The sequence below is a fragment of the Choloepus didactylus genome, chromosome 8, assembly GCF_015220235.1.
Source record: "Choloepus didactylus isolate mChoDid1 chromosome 8, mChoDid1.pri, whole genome shotgun sequence".
In the NCBI taxonomy this organism is placed as follows: Eukaryota; Metazoa; Chordata; class Mammalia; order Pilosa; family Megalonychidae; genus Choloepus; species Choloepus didactylus.
Window position 1 is genome coordinate 53,557,919 of NC_051314.1, and position 16,391 is coordinate 53,574,309.

The 16,391-nt window shown below is 36.8% G+C and overlaps 1 protein-coding gene across 1 annotated transcript; it reads left to right on the forward strand.

The window, feature by feature from the left end:
- Window positions 1-1,276: 1,276 nt before the first annotated feature.
- Window positions 1,277-1,555, forward strand: LOC119543375 (60S ribosomal protein L37a-like). Its single transcript, XM_037848187.1, has one exon. The coding sequence runs from the start codon at window positions 1,277-1,279 to the stop codon at window positions 1,553-1,555; it is 279 nt and encodes a 92-aa protein (XP_037704115.1).
- Window positions 1,556-16,391: the final 14,836 nt, after the last annotated feature.

Below are 16,391 nucleotides of genomic sequence, written 5' to 3' on the forward strand. Positions count from 1 at the left end.
GTAGTTAACCCTATAGGAAGAGCAAAGAAAAGCCACAGCACAGGTTGCAAAGCAGGTGCTGACTGCACTGAGTTTTCATTCACTGATTATTGGTTCCAAACTTTCACAGAAACACCCTATCTAAGGATTTAGGTTTAGTTGTTTTTAGCACCAAAGCCAAATGACAACTTCTTAGGCTCGGAAAGACTTTTATAACATTTATTCATGCATTTAACAATCATGTATTGAGTGCCTACCCTTGTGCTCTGCACTGTGTTGAGGATAAAGTGATGAACAAGGGATTGGGAGGACATGGGGACAGGGAAGAAAAGCAGGGGACAGGTCCTGCAAGGTGTATAGGCTATGTTAAGGAGGTCGAGTTTTCATCTACATGCAAAGGTTAATTTTGGTCTGAGTTTGTTTTTTAGTAAATATCATTTTGGCCACTGAGTGGAAAATAGATTTTAAAGGAGCAAATATAACACTGAGGGATCACTTTGGAGATTATTGCAGTGATCCAAGTGAGAGGTGTTGATGCTTGGTCTAGAGTGGTTACAATGGAATAGTGAAAATAGATTAGATAGATAGACAGATATAGATATAAATGTGCATGTGTGTGTGTGTGTGTGTGTGTGTGTGTGTGTGTTTGGAGGTGGAACTGACAGGACTTGACAATGGATGAATGGATGAAGGATGGGTAAAAATAAAAAATAAACCCAAGTTTGTGGCCTAAGCAACTGATGATTAGTGGTATCGCCATCCAAGGTGGAGAAGACTGGTGAAGGAGCAGGCTTTAGAGAAAAAAATGAAAGTTTCTACTTGGAAAATATTAATATTGAGATTTTGGACATCCAAGTGGAGCTTGTGTATAGGCCTGGAGCAGGAGATCAATCAGGGCTAAAGGGAACCTGAAAGTATGTTCCAATTTTCTTTCCAGTTCTGTTTTTGACCTTGAAATGTCATTTACATTCTCCTATTTAATTTTTTCCATCAGTAAAATAGATATTTTAAATAAATAAAACAAAATTTGTTACGTATTTATCAATGCTTTTGAATACTTTTTAAAGTTTTTTCCACCAAGACATCTGAAAATATGACATGGAAAATCTTTGTTTTTTATTCAAAAATAAACACGTAAAAAGACAATTCTATGGAGATGGGAGCATAAACATTTCATTTTTAGAGTTCTAGTTAAAAATAAGAAAACTGAAAAATAATTATACTATCTAATGCTTACACATATTTCTTATTATAAAATTAACTGAGCTCTCTGGGCTCGGAGTTAGTTTGCAGCAACATGGCAAAACACACCAAGAAGGTCAGAATTGTCAGTAAATATGGGACCCATTATGGCATCTCCCTCAGGAAAATGGTGAAGAAAATTGAAATCAGCCAGCACACCGAGGACACTTGCTCCTTCTGTGGCAAAACCAAAATGAAAAGAAGAGCTGCGGGGATTTGGCAGTGTGGTTCCTGCATGAAAACAGTAGTTCATGGTGCCTGGACCTGCAAAACCACATCTGCAGGCACAGTAAAGTCTGCTATCAGGAGACTGAAGGAATCAAAAGACCAGTAGAAGCACCACAGTTTGAAATATCTCCAGCCTATAATAAATGAGTTAATTTATATAAAAAAATTAACTGAAAGTTATTGCTCATAATAATTTTTAACTTGAAATGAAGGCACATTTTCACTTTAAGACAAAAATAGTTACTGCCAAAATTGTAGAAGTATGTGTATATAGCAGAAAAATAAACATTTGAAAGCAATTTGGCATATGCTTATGTCCCAAATTTATTTGAGCTCTGAATATTTCATACCTCTTTAAAACAAATATATAGTTCCCGTTGAATTTTCTTTCTTCCCTAAGGTGCCTCTACATATAAGCCCAAATATGATAAATTATATATATCCCACATGTAATAATAAGTATTCATATGAATCATGTCCAGAGAAATTACCTCATTCTTTTCTTTCTGTTCCTTCCTCTAATTAACCACATAGAGAGATAAGGGTTACCTGGTCATGAGGCATGTTACCCAGTTCACCGAGATTGATTTAACTGCCCTGGCTGAGAGGCAGCTGACCTCTCCCTTCCTCCCACCTGTTCATTTTTCTAGCAGAAAAGGAAGCCCCTACTCAGTCCTAGAAAGCAGAGACCAGCTTTCACAACCTGTATGTGGAAAATGACCCCATTTCTATTCATCAGTCCTAAGTTAAATCAGCACTTCAGAAAGTTCAACAGTCCCCTGGCACTGGTAAGGAAGCTCTTCTGAAGCACCATGGCACTGTTTGAGTAAGTCTGAGAGAACATAAGTGCTAGCTCTAAGAAATGCCCACTTCAAGTCATGTATGAGCCATCAGAGATAGCCTGAGTGATTTAACTTACCTCATGACTTCAAGAGAATTCTCTATTTACTACATCTTCATAATGTGATCATACATTTACTATATTCGCCTCCTATGACTAAGAAGACTTTGTTTTTCTTCTTGTTAAAGAGAACAGAGTACCTTTTGGATAATATGTCCACACTTACTTTCCTTTTGCTGCAAAATAGATTATGTGTTTGCTTACGTATTAATTCAGAAAAAAAAAAGATATAATTTCTGGTGGGAATATATTGCTATTTTTAAGAACAGTAATCAGAGAGATTCCTTCTCCAATAGTTTCTAAATTATTTAAGGAGTCAACCTTTAATAACCAGAAATACCCAAAGGCTCAAAGACCTATTTTAATACTACTAATTTTTCTTTTTCTAAATATTAAATCTTATCTGTATCAGAACAGTATGCAATGACATATAATGAGGTTAGAGATATTTCTCCATTGTAGTAGTCAGGATTCCCCACCTCATCAGACCTTGGAGGGGCCTGAGGCACTGAACAGCACACATAACTTTCCATTTTTACAGAGTATTTATCAAGTTGCACTGCTGCCTCTGTGATTTCAGGGAACAAAATGGCGGGGAAATGAGACCAGGAGAGTTTGGGAAATCTATTCCTACCCTATCTTCCTCCTTAATCACCATATCCACATCTCTCTTCCCCTCTCTCCTTCAGTAATCTCATTCATACCTAAGGATTCCCAAATGTGTGCCTCCAGACCTTTTGTCAGGCTCATAAATCTGACAACCCACTATTATCTTAACTTGGATCTCCCACAGGCAAATCAAACTCAACTCTACTGAAATGGAACGCATTATCATCCCCTCTTCAAACCTTACTGCTCCTATTTCTTTCTCTCTAAGACACTATACCCTGTCAATCCAGATAGAAACCTGGGAGTCATCCTGGACTCTCCAAATTCTTCCCTCATCTATACCCAGTTCCTGAATGAGTTCTGTCAGTTAGACTTCCTTAACATCACTCCTATCTGTCTCCACACAGAGCTGCAATAATGTAATTATACCTATGGAGAGAATTAGGCATAAGGAAAAATATGGTCAGATCCACTTGAGGTCGAAGAGGTTAGGAAAGTCCTCATGGAGAAGGTGAATTTGAGCAAGGGCTTAAAGGGGGGATAAGTATGGAGGCCATTCCAGGCAGTGGCAGGAACATGACCAAAGGCTTGACAACACAGACTCGGAAGCCTTTCAGTAAGCCTAGAACATAAAGTTGAGTGCAAGTGCAATAAGGGGCTTTGGCAAAAATGAAAAGTGAAGCAATATGTAGGGCCTAAGAAGTTTAGGTTTGTTCTCTTAGGCAGCTGGGAGCCACTGCAGGGATTTAAACAGAGGAATGGCAAAATCATACCTGCATTTTAGAAAGCTCTCCGGTGCACTGGGGAGGGTGGATGAGAAGCAAGCAAGACTGGAAACAGGAGGCTGTTGCTATAATCCCCGTGACAGGAAACACCAGTCTGAACTACAACAGTAACTGTAGGGATGGCAACAGACAGAAGCGTTGAAGATATAAGACTCTAGCCCTTACTCTGGTCTAACTGGAGCATCTTTGTGCTTATCTCATATATGTCAATCTTCCACATAAGCTTTTCATTTGAAGAAAAGATCCTGCATTTGAAAACCTCTGGTCTGTGGGGTGAAACATGGCCCCCAGAGCCCTCAGTGACATGACATCTGAGTAGCCAGCTCCACCTCTTCTCTTTCCACTCCAGGGCTAGTCTGCCAACTCCAGCTACAGCAACTGCTTGTGGTTCTCCAGACACAGTTCTTCCTTATCTCTGTGCTGCTTTCCTCTACTTGAAATGTCCATTCCTTCCCACATTCTCTTTTCCCTAACTGCTTAGCCATCACCTCTTCTAAGAAGTCATCTCTGACCCCTTCAAATTCTAAACTTCTGTCACTGCCCATCTCACCCTACATCCTACATCCTCTAAGATCAGACTCTTCCCTGATTTCACCCCACGGTTGTCCTCTAAGTTTTTATTGCACTTCTTGCCTAAACCAATTATTCTATGCTTAAATACTGGCTTCTCTTTTTAATGTACTCTCCATTTGTATAATTTTTAGTTCTTATCTCCCCATATAAATTCCACACCTCTGAGGGCAAAGTCAATGCCTTTTTCGTTTCTTGTTGATTGGCTGGTTGGTTGTAGAGAAGAAAGATGAAACCTCCTTACACCTGGCTGTAAAAAAATACTTAGCTATTTCCCCAGCTAAACTTGTTTAATGATTTATCTTCTCTCTCTCTCCCTCTCTCTCTCTCTGTCTCACACACACACACACATGCACACACACATTTCTAACTCTCTTAATCATATTAGAAATCTGACGTCTCTGCACTCCACTTCACAAGTGCTGATTATGAGTCATGTTATAATGACATTCTTTTTCATACTTCCATTGACAAAACTCTGCTCAAGAAGGTCTAAAATAAATGTATGTTATACCAAATTCAGGCCTACAGGAAAGCTTCAGGTTAAGGGATTCCCGATTATGCAGAGGTTTTGGCATGAGAAATCCATTTAGAAAGTAACCATGGTTGCTAAATGTCATTATATTTTCTTGTCCTGACACTTCACAATCTTACACTCTCAACACAGATACAGATGATATGGTCAAGAAAATAATACTTTTGTACATAAACTCTCAAAAGTAGTTAATGAAAATGCTTGGTGAAAAGTGAAACAAAATTCTTGATAAAAGAGTTAATTCAGATGAACTCTTTTCTTAAAGGTAAGACTGTGGTTTCATTCCTCCCAAATGACAGAAATCGACCCCCAGTGAATAATATGGTACTTTGCTAGTTTCAAGATATTGGGAGGATAGTTGTGATTCTCATAAATAACTAAGGCCTCACACAAAATAAATGATGCTAAAGAGTTTGGACTCTATCTCAGCACTAATTAATCTTGGACATAGGCACAGGAAAAAAGAAAACATAATTAAAGACATCTCAAAAGTTTTCTTCCTGTGGATCAACTAAATTCTTTGTATGCTTGTAGAATTCCCAGGGCAAAGGTAGAGTACGGGTACCTAACCACAGAGAACAGAAATACTCCATACCCCTGACAGATAACTTGCTATACTTCACTTGAACATACCCAATTACAGTAAACTCACTATCTTTAAAGGCAGTCAACTCCATTGTTGAACAGCTAAATCTTAGGTTTAACCAAAAGATATTTTTTAAAGAACCTTCTACAGATTCCCTCTTGGAGAAAGATCAAAGGATTCTGTAAGTGCTATATCTCCACAAATGCCTTTCAAAAAATTTTAGAGTATAATTAACAGTTATCTCCAGGTTAAACATACCCCATTCTTTCTTTGGTTTCCTGGTCTAAGTTTTTTCAGTTTTTATACAGTGGGAACAAAACTAAGCCCATGTAGTATCTCTTTAAGAAACAAAACGATGAAAGTGACTCATATCTTTTAAAATATTTCTCAGCAGAGAAATCCAGGTGACAGGGAACACCAGTCTGAATTACAACAGTAACTGTAGGGATGGCAACAGACAGAAGCATTGAAGACACACAACCCTAGCCTTCACTCTGGTCTTTTTCTCTGTTTTCTTTTTTTTCCAGTGGACTTGCAAAGAAAAGATAAGAAACATGCATGGAGTTGGCTTGGGAGAAAGGAATTTCTCATCTTTTCTTCTTTAGGGTTTTTCCCTTGATCATTAGCTACTCAGGCCTGCTGCAGAACACCTAGGCATGTGATGGGAGTGGGGGAAAAACCACAGATCCCCTGAAAAATGAATAATGGTCCCACTAAATTCTCAAAGGAGTCCAAGAACCAAAAAAAGGTTAAGAATCACTGAGGGAAAGAGCCTTCAATAAACCTGAGACTCTAGAAACAAAAGGGTTAAATATTTTAACAGCCAGCAAGTTAGTTTGGAGATAGAAATAAAGAGATTTCATGGGACCTTAAACCTCGGTAGACAATGGAAGGTGTTTGTTCATTTAACTTTTCCAGAAACGACTTCCTGCCAAGCAGTAGGCTACAACACTTCCACACAATAGTCTGCACTTCCCACACAAACTGCTAAGAAAATTCTGATTTCCGTGGACTGTTTCTGAGGACTGCCATTATATTACAGTTGAGAAAATGAGTGGGAGGGAGGAGGGAAACACTGCATTCAATTCTCTTACAATCTATTTTTAACATGCCTGAGAAGGTTTCAAACTATTAATGTAATGAGACTAGATTCAAAAACAAAAAAGAGCAGTAGGGCAGTAAAGGTTCACCATCAACCGAGTGTGGAGGGCTGATTCTTTAGGGGAGCTACCAGCTGTTTCAATATCACATGTGATGTTTACAGAATTCCTCAATGTACATTTAATCTGAGGAAATCCTGATACAAAGCAAATGTAAAATAATATGAATGAATTAGCCTTTCCCCTGATAATGTTTTTCAGCCCTCTATGGTGGTATTTTATCTCTGCTGTCCTTGCACCGAGTTTTATGTCTTACATGCTTATTGGAGAAATTTTGTAATCCTCTACCCTACTAGTGCTCTATTTTTTTCATAAAATATAAAATATAGATTTGTTCATCATGTTTGGGATTCAAGACAGGTATTGATTGGCTAGAACTTTCAAGGAACAGCTTGAGCTAGTGTAACATTATTCAAGGTCAAGACGACACTGTGGTAATATGTATTAATGCTCTATTTAATTTCACAGAGACAATTCAATCAACAAATATTGTTTAGTGCAAAGTTGGAATATTATTTTTAAATTGTTTTTCAAAATTCTTCCCCCTCTTCATTTTCTGGAAGGTCATTTTGCCAGCCTGCCTACTGGTGAGTTAAGCAGGTATTGGGTAAAAAAATGATAGGAGTGCTATTAGCCATAGCAGTATTACTGAATGCTTGCTAATGATCAAACACTATACTGATCACTTTACAAACAGCATCTCATTTAATCCTTATTTCTTCATTTACACATGATAAAACTGAGATTCAGAAAAGTTAGTAATTTTCCGAGACAATATTGTTAGTAAGTGGTAGAGCTGAAATTTGAATCAAGTTCCCTCTTTCTCCAAACCTCCAAGCTCTTAACCCCTAGGTTATACTACTTTCATCCAAAGTCCTGGTATACCCTGTGAATTACAAGAAAATCATATCAAGCAGGATAGACCTCTTTATTCTTAGAAAAATTTGTCTGGTACTGGGTCCTAAAATGTACTTCTCAGCCTTATTTGTCTTCCCATCATGGGGAGGGTGGGGGAAAGAAGAGAATATGACATCTAATACCTCATCCTGTATATGGTTATCTCAGGCTTGCAGCTATAATTCAATCAAGGAGAAATAACATGCAATTACTCCAGCTCTTCTAAGTATACCTTAATAATGTATCAAATTCTAAGCCATCATAGTAGTAATGTCATTGGCTGCTATTATTTCAGAATACTGACTGCCCTGTAGAATGAGAGCATGACATTTCCCTGACCATGATAATATGATTATATTTCTTAATCATAAGTGTATAGATATAGTAAACACATTCATTAAAATGTCTAAAATAGTAGCATAACTTAAACTTGTCTTAAAATTCAAGAACAATTAAAAATGAGAACACTTGACAATACTTCAATGAGAAGAGGAGGAAGAAAGAAATAAAGATGCTCAGATTCATATAGAGAGACTTATGGAATTGATTTCCAAGATTTGTTTCCCTCATTCAACTTTCTCAACTGTCTCAGTTTCTCAGCTTTCTCTCCTTGGCCTACTTGCCTTCTGTTTTGTGCCTCCTTCTGCCCACAGATCCCTTATGCCACAGTATACGCTAGGACAAAAAGCATGGTACTGATAAAAGGTCTATCTCAATAACAAGAAAAAAAAAACTGAAATTTCTGTATCTAGTTAATTTTTTCTCATTAAATAAATCATACAGAAAAATATATTGTTGTAGGTAATTTTGGAAAATACAGAAAATACAAAGAATATGAAAATCACCCATATTCATGCAACCTAGAGATAGCAACTATTAATATTTTGCTGTATTCCTTTCTGATGTTTTTCTATGTATATATTGCTTAACTCATTCATCTGACAAAAATTATTGAATACCTACTATGTGCCAGGCAATCCTCTAGATGTTACAGCAGTAAAGAAAACAGACACAGAATTCCAGCCTAATGGAGCTTATATTCTAGAAGGAGAAGACAGAATATAAACCAAATAAATGAGTAAATTGTATGGTACATTATAAGATGACAGTGTTATGGACAAAAATATAGCAGGGATGGGTATAAGGAATGTTGGTCTTGAAGAGCGTTTCCATATTAAATAAGGTAATTTCAGACACTAGGGTGATATTTGAGCAAAAACTTGAAGGAGGGGTAAATCCATGCAGATATCTTACAGAAGAGTCTTCCAGGCAGAGGTAACAAACCAAGAGAGGTAGGAAAATGCCCAAGTATTAGAGGAACAGCAAGAAGGCCAGGGTGGCCTAAGTGAATGAGAGGGGGAGTAAATAGTGAGAAAAGAGACAAGAGGTAATGGGGGACCAGATTGCATAGGGCCTTGTAGGACATCAATATAAAAGTATACAATAATATGTAAATACATATTAAGGTACATAGGTAAATTAATATGGGATATGAAAATAAGCATTTATTACTTGCTCACAATTTTGTGGCTTACCTGTCATGGCTTTGTTTCCTTCTCCTGAAACCAGTGGGCTATCTGGAGTTTGTTCATCTCATGACAATGATAAAAGCACAAAAGGGCAAGAGAAACCACTCAATCATAGTTCAAGCCTTGGTTTGCATCATGTCTGCTAATATACCATTGGCCAAAACACATCATAAGGCCAAACCAACATTAAAGAACAGAGAAGTACACTTCTTCTATGGAAGACAGGGATTAGGGAAAGAAAGTGAATATTTCTTTCCTATTGTTTGTAAATATTCATATTTATTTCATATTTAAAATACACTCATTCTTATCTTAAGTCGTCAAAAAAATTTCACCCGTTGATAACATCAAGCTCAAATTCCAGGATCCCATGATCAACATCAGGTCCAGATTTGGCTCTTCTTGATCCGAAACCTGTGATCTGAATAGACAGTCCATCTTCCATAAGCACACCCAAAATACAATGGTGGAATAAAGACAGGATAACCACAATAAACACTCCCATTTGTAAAAGGTAAGAATGGGAGGCACATAGCAATCACTGGTCTATAGCAATTCTAAAATCCTACTATAAATATGTTGCCATTTTCTTCTAAGGGAGAATGTGTTCCTTGATTAGCCCCAAATTCTGCTTCCTGAGAGTATCTTCCTTCCCAGTCCACTGTTGTCCAAAGCTTTTTTGACTCAGCCCTCTAAGGGTGATGGTGGGGGTCCTTCCTTTTACATTATCCTTCTTTGCCATTACTAAAAGTGGCATTGGAGAACATACCATTCTTGGAGCCTGAGTAGCTTTCTTAACCTGCTGTCTGCTTGTACACTGCTAAGAGATCTTTTTTTCTATCTCATATAATCTCAGTCCCTTTTTGTCCAGGCTGGTATTGTTTTGCCAATACAATTCTCTCAAAAAAAAAAAAACCTGTGGGTTTTCAATGGATTTTATTCCCATCAGCACTGTTTGCCAAAATCCACACCCACAATTCTTTTTGAGACATGCCTCTCTTTTAAGACCAGATTACAGGCACAAATCAGCTTCTGCAAGACACACTTGGCAGAAAATGACAACAATCATTTATTTCTCAGTCATGAATTTGCAGGTCACTTGGGGCAGCTCTGCTTCAGGATGTAGCAACTAGCTGGCATGGCTCTGCTTCACACTATGGGGCATCTGGGGTGTTTCTGCCCCATGTGTCTCTCATTCTCTTCCTGGGACCAGCAGGCTGTCAAGGTTATGTTTTTCCATGGCAATGACAGAAGTACAAAAGAGTAAGCCCCACTGTAAACACATAGTTCAAGCCTTTCTTTGAATCATTTCTGCTAACATTTCACCAACCAAATAAAGTCACATGGCCAAGTCTTGAATTAATGGGTAAGGAAGTACAGTACACTCTTTCCATGGAGACCAGGGATGGAGGGAATAGTTTTTTAACAATAAGGTAATGTTCCACCTGTGGCCTCCAAGTAAACCCTGGAACCGGATGAAAGCATGGGAAAGGCAAACAAATATATAACCTCATTAGCCCAAAGTAATACATCTCTTTAGTTCCTGTTCCATTTTAACAAAACTAGTGATATGGTCCCATGTAGTTGCATGGGACTGAAAAATCCAGTTTCTGGATGGGCAGCTGCTTCCAAACAACAGCTCTACACAGTGGAAAGTCAGCTATCCATATCTACCACAATGGGGAAATGTTTTTACTCTTTTGTATACAAAAACACATAGTAAAATATATACACTGTGATGTCACCACTAAGATCTAGAGAAAGAGAGCTAGATGTAAAAACATATTAAATATAGATCTACATATGAGCATAGATATAGAGGTAGCTGAATTGCATAGTGAAGTTATAGGTAGGTTTTTTCACTTATATACAAATATGTAAATAGTCTTTTAACAAGAAAGTATTACTTTTATAATAAGAAAATAATAAAGCACTATAAAATACCCAAATTTCTTTTTTACAGCTGTTTCGGTTTGCTAATGCTGCTGGGATACAAAATACCAGAAATGGATTGGCTTTTATAAAGGGGGTTTATTTGGTTACAAAGTTACAGTCTTAAGGCCATAAAGTGTCCAAGGTAAGGCATCAACAAAGGGTACCTTCACTGAAGAAAGGCCATTGGCATCTGGAAAAACTCTTTTAGCTGGGAAGACACGTGACTGGTGTCCACTTGCTCCCAGGTTGTGTTTCAAAATGGCATTCTCCAAAGTGTTGCTCTTGGGGCATTTTGTCCTCTCTTAGCTGCAGCTGCTCTCCAAAATGTCACTTTCAGTTGCTCTTGGGGCATTTGTCCTCTCTTAGCTTCTCCAGAGCAAAAGTCTGGTTTCAAAGGCTGCCTTCAAAATGTCTCTGTAAGTTGCAGCTCCTCTCTCAGCTCCTGTGCATTCTTCAAAGTATCCTTCTTGGCTAGAGCAAGAGTCTGGCCCTGTATGGCTCTTTTTAAAGTACTCCAGTGATATAATTAACACCCACCCTGAATGGGTAGGGTAACAACTCCATGGAAATCATCCAATCAAACATTTCACTCACAGTTGATTGAGTCACATCTCCATGGAAACACTTATTCAAAGGATTCCAATCTAATCAACACTAAATACATCTGCCCCCACAAGATTGCATCAAAGATAATGGCATTTTGGAGGACATAATACATTCAAACTGGCACAACAGCATAGTGACCTTTGCTACTTTTTCAAAGATCAATAGTAAGACATTATCAAGCTTTTTAACTTTTTCCTTTAAAATGCTTCATTTGGAAAAAAAAGCATGTACCCATTTTTAATCTTTGGCATCTCTTTGGGAAAGATGATCATGCTTTGATTTTTGATCTGTCACTGATCTTGCTAATTCTATGAGAATGTTCACGAAACTCTTTATTACTGTGGATATATTGATAATAGAGAACATTACTTTCCAGCACACAGGCTGAGCAAGGATTATAGGCTTTTTCTCTGTAATTTTAGAAGGAATTATTTTGGATGGCCTTGGTGTCAATTTCTAAAGTAACAAGTATGTTTCTGAGATATTACAAAAAAAAAAAAAAACCTCAAGGGGCATGGAAATTAATGTTCTAATCTTTCACCTGTAGGTCCTTAATCTGAATAGATTCATACTGACAAACAGTCACTGTAGTATTACATTTGGTCATCTCTACCCAGAGAAGGAAGCTGAATGTGTACACTACCCAAACCATTCACTTAAGTTGCTTTTCATGAAGGCAACTGTAAACCATAGTTCCCTTTATAAATTCTCTTTATAAATGATTTCTTAGCAATTGTGAACTGAAGGCTTCAATCACAAAAAGTCTAAATGAATCATGAGTTTTAAAAATTTTATTCCAAGTCTTATTTTCTCTTAGTGATCAGTACACTAAGTAGACAGAAAATCAGTCAAGATACAGCTAATACATAAGTGATGATGGAAGACTGAATGCTTTCTCTCCAAGATTATGGAAAAGACAAAGATGCCACTGTCACCACTCCTAGTCAACATCATAGTGAAGGTCCTAGGCAATGCAATCAGCAAGGAAAAAAATTAAATGCAGATTGGAAAAGAAGAAATAAAGCCATCCCTATTTGCAGACAACATGATTGACTATGCAGAAAATTCCAAGAAGCCACCAAAAAAAAAAAAAAAGCTACCAGAACTAATAAAGTGAGTTTAGCAAGGACATAGGATGTAAGTTTCTCATACAAAAATAATCATATTTCTATGTACTAGCAATGTAAAATTATAAATTGCAATAAATAAATAAATTCCTTGGGAAAACTCTTGTTCTAGTTTGCTAATGCTGCAGAATGCAAAACACCAGAGATGGATTGGCTTTTATAAAAAGGGGGTTTATTTGGCTATACAGTTACAGTCTTAAAGCCATAAAGTGTCCAAGGTAACACATCAGTAATCAGGTACCTTCACTGGAGGATGGCAGATGGCATCCGGAAAACCTCTGTTAGCTGGGAAGGCACGTGGCTGGCATCTGCTCCAAAGTTCTAGTTTCAAAATGGCTTTCTCCCAGGACATTCCTCTCTAGCAAGCTTGCTCCTCTTCAAACTGTCACTCACAGCTGCACTCCGTTCAGTCTCTTTGAGTCAGCACATTTATATGGCTCCACTGATTAAGGCCCACCCTGAATGGGCGGGGCCACACCTCCGTGGAAATATCCCATCAGTTATCATCTACAGTTGGGTGGGGCGTATCTCCGAATCCAAACATTCCAACTTAATCCCCACTATTATGTCTGCTCCACAAGATTGCATTAAAGAATATGCCTTTTTCTGGGGGACATAATACATTCAAACCGGCACAACTCTTTTCCTAAAAGATGACTCTACTAATTAAAATTAAAAAGCTGAAATAGCATGTAATATTTTAGTGTTAGCAAAGTTTGGGAAATAGTACTTTTTCCTGCATGATGAATTAAAATTGATTATTTGTGTTATCTTAGAAATATCTGACAAACTATTATGAAGAAAAATATTCTTGTTTTCAAAACTAAATTTGATCTTCATGGTGTCATGTTCAACAGTATTTGTATTGATAAAAGTTGTTCAGATCTTCCTTTTTGCCTTTGAAATACTATATAATCAAACTGTTGAATGGACATTGTTTTATCATATTGCAAGATAGTCTGATTCTGAATACATCCACTTCCATGTTGCTTACTGCATACTTGAGAGCTATGTGGCATTTATGCCAAAACTACTCCCTCCCATGACTGTGACAAATGTCACAGCATCTTGGTCTTCTAGCTTTTGACCAGGGTTAGAATCTTTCTCAACACAGCCACCACCTAAGAGCCACAACCAGTTCAAACAGAATTGACAAGCTATTCGAAACATATTTAACATCCTAGAGTTAAAACACCAAGTCCAAATCCCCTTGAAAATTAAGCCTGTCATAATCTAACACCCTCCTTTTCCAAGCCTGCCATTTCTTCTTTGCCAGCTCAGTTTCTACCTCATCATAAAGCCTTCCCTCAAATACTTGAGCCCACAATTAATATTTACTTTTGTGAGCTCCTGTTCTATATATACTCTACATTGCATTTTAATGCTTAATATATCCCCCTTTTGGGGTCATGACTTATGGCTTTGACTCCCCAAATTGACAGACATCCTTTCCTATGATTGTTGTATAGTCCTCCTATCACAGAAGAAGGCAATATAGGAGCTCAACAGCTAGCAAAGGTGATTTGTTTGATTAGTTACTGGCATCCACACGCAAAAGAAAACCTAAGCTGAAGCATCACCAGAGCACACTTTGAACAGATAGCCGCATCCATCTCAAGTTATGCCTTTGAAAGCATCAAAGTATTTCCCAGAAGTAAGTTCACAGACTTCATGTTGTAATAAGAGCTCTCTCTAGAGGAATCCATCATTCTGTATCAATACTTTCCCTAAGTCATAGTGATTTTTAACCTAGAGATCTGAAAACCATAAATACAAATTTTATAGAACCCTATCAAGTTAAACAGGGACTATCATTTTCCAGGTCAGAATGGAGAATCATAAATGAAAGAAGAAATCTTGATATAAATGGAGAATCATCAGGACTAGTTTTATTAAGATCAATGTCATGGTTAGATAAGATCAGCTCTGTGTGGCCAGACAAATGAGGAATTTTAAGTACTTTAGATGATACCCAGATGTACATATGAACAAAAAAGGATGATTAGAACTGTGATAAATTTTGTATTAGTATCTCCATTCAGTCTGCAAAGTTAGAACTCATTTTTTGAAACATTCTGTCATTAAATGCAAGTTCAAAATTAAGGGAGCCTACAGTGGAATGCTGGTTTTCAAAACAGGGTATATTAATACAAAATTCACTTTTCAACATGTGCCATTTCTAATCTGCACACATTTGAACCTCTCTTTATGCATCCCAGGTTCTCTGAAGTATAGAAATACCATGATATCAACTGACTCCCTTTGTTTATTTAATAGTTTTCAGGTGGTTCCTTCCCACCCCAAATAGTTGGCACATTCTTCCTCAAATTTGAACTATTTTAAAAACCAGACCCTGACACAGGCCCATGAAGAGTCATCTATTCTACATGGGCAAACAAAGAAGCGAAAGGGGAAAGCCAGTAGAAGGGACCCTAGTGATTCTGAAAAAGAGCTACTGCCAGGATCTTCTCTAAATACTAAAAACTTTCTAGGACAACTTGTTTATATAGTTCTACATAGTGCTTTTTTTTTTTTCTTTTCTGAGCAATTTCCCATGTCTTCCAAATTTCTCCACATACATCATTTTAATGTGTGCTCAGCATCTTTGTATATACGCAGGGGGAAAAAAAGATTAAAATGAAATTAACCAAAATGTTAATAGTGATTTACTCTGAATTTACTGTGACATTTAGTTTCAACTTTATTTTTTGTTGTATTTTGCAAATTTTCCACAATTAGAATGTACTAATATTATACTTGGAAAAAGAAAGTTAATTTGAAAAATGCACTTACACCTCACTGTTCCTGGTGTCCCTGCCACAGGGCTGAGCTCCTTTTAGGTGACTCTATCTTATAATGAATCCTTATGAGATTGCCTAAGATTCTGGCAAACTTCTATAACCTCTTGTGGCAAGAATAAAGCAAAAGAGAAAATGCTGCTCACTTCACTGAAGGACATAGAGAATCTAGTACTTTAACACCACACTCCACACACAGATATACACACACATATGCACACACACCCACTATCTTCTTTTTTGAATACAAAATTAGGGTTTCTTTGTAGAAAAAATGAAGTATTTTTAAATCCTCCTTCACTAATTTTATGTTTTGCCTCTTTTTTCATCTTTTAGTTTTAGCCTTTTTTTTCATTTTATAAACTTCTCATCACTTTTCTTCTGCCTACTCTTTGAAGGCAAGGAAATTTTGTAATAATATACTACATTTGACCAAGATATCGTATTAGAATTTTTTTATATTCTGAGAAATATAACAAAGCAGAATTATTTTCCAGTCTTCTAATAACATCATGCAAAATTTAAAAGTTAGATAGATATTCTAGATCAGTTGACAAGTTTTGTCTAATGATTCTAAAGGAAATAAATTTCCTTCTACTTTGTACATATATAAAAGTAAAAATCATAGAGCCTAATCTTTTGTTCTATAAAGCACAAAATGGTGACTCAAATATCAATGCACAAATTCTAACTTTAAAAAGAGCTATCTGTGCTACCATAAAATATTTTCATAAGTCCAGGGCATTCACATTTTGTGTTAATTTTACTGATATGCAAGTTTTAACAAGTAGAAATCTGCCTCTCAAAATTTAACATAATTTTTTTAAAAAACCTTAATTTTATATCACTACACTGATTTCACCTCTTTATATTCATGGATATAATATATATGTAAGTCTAAGAT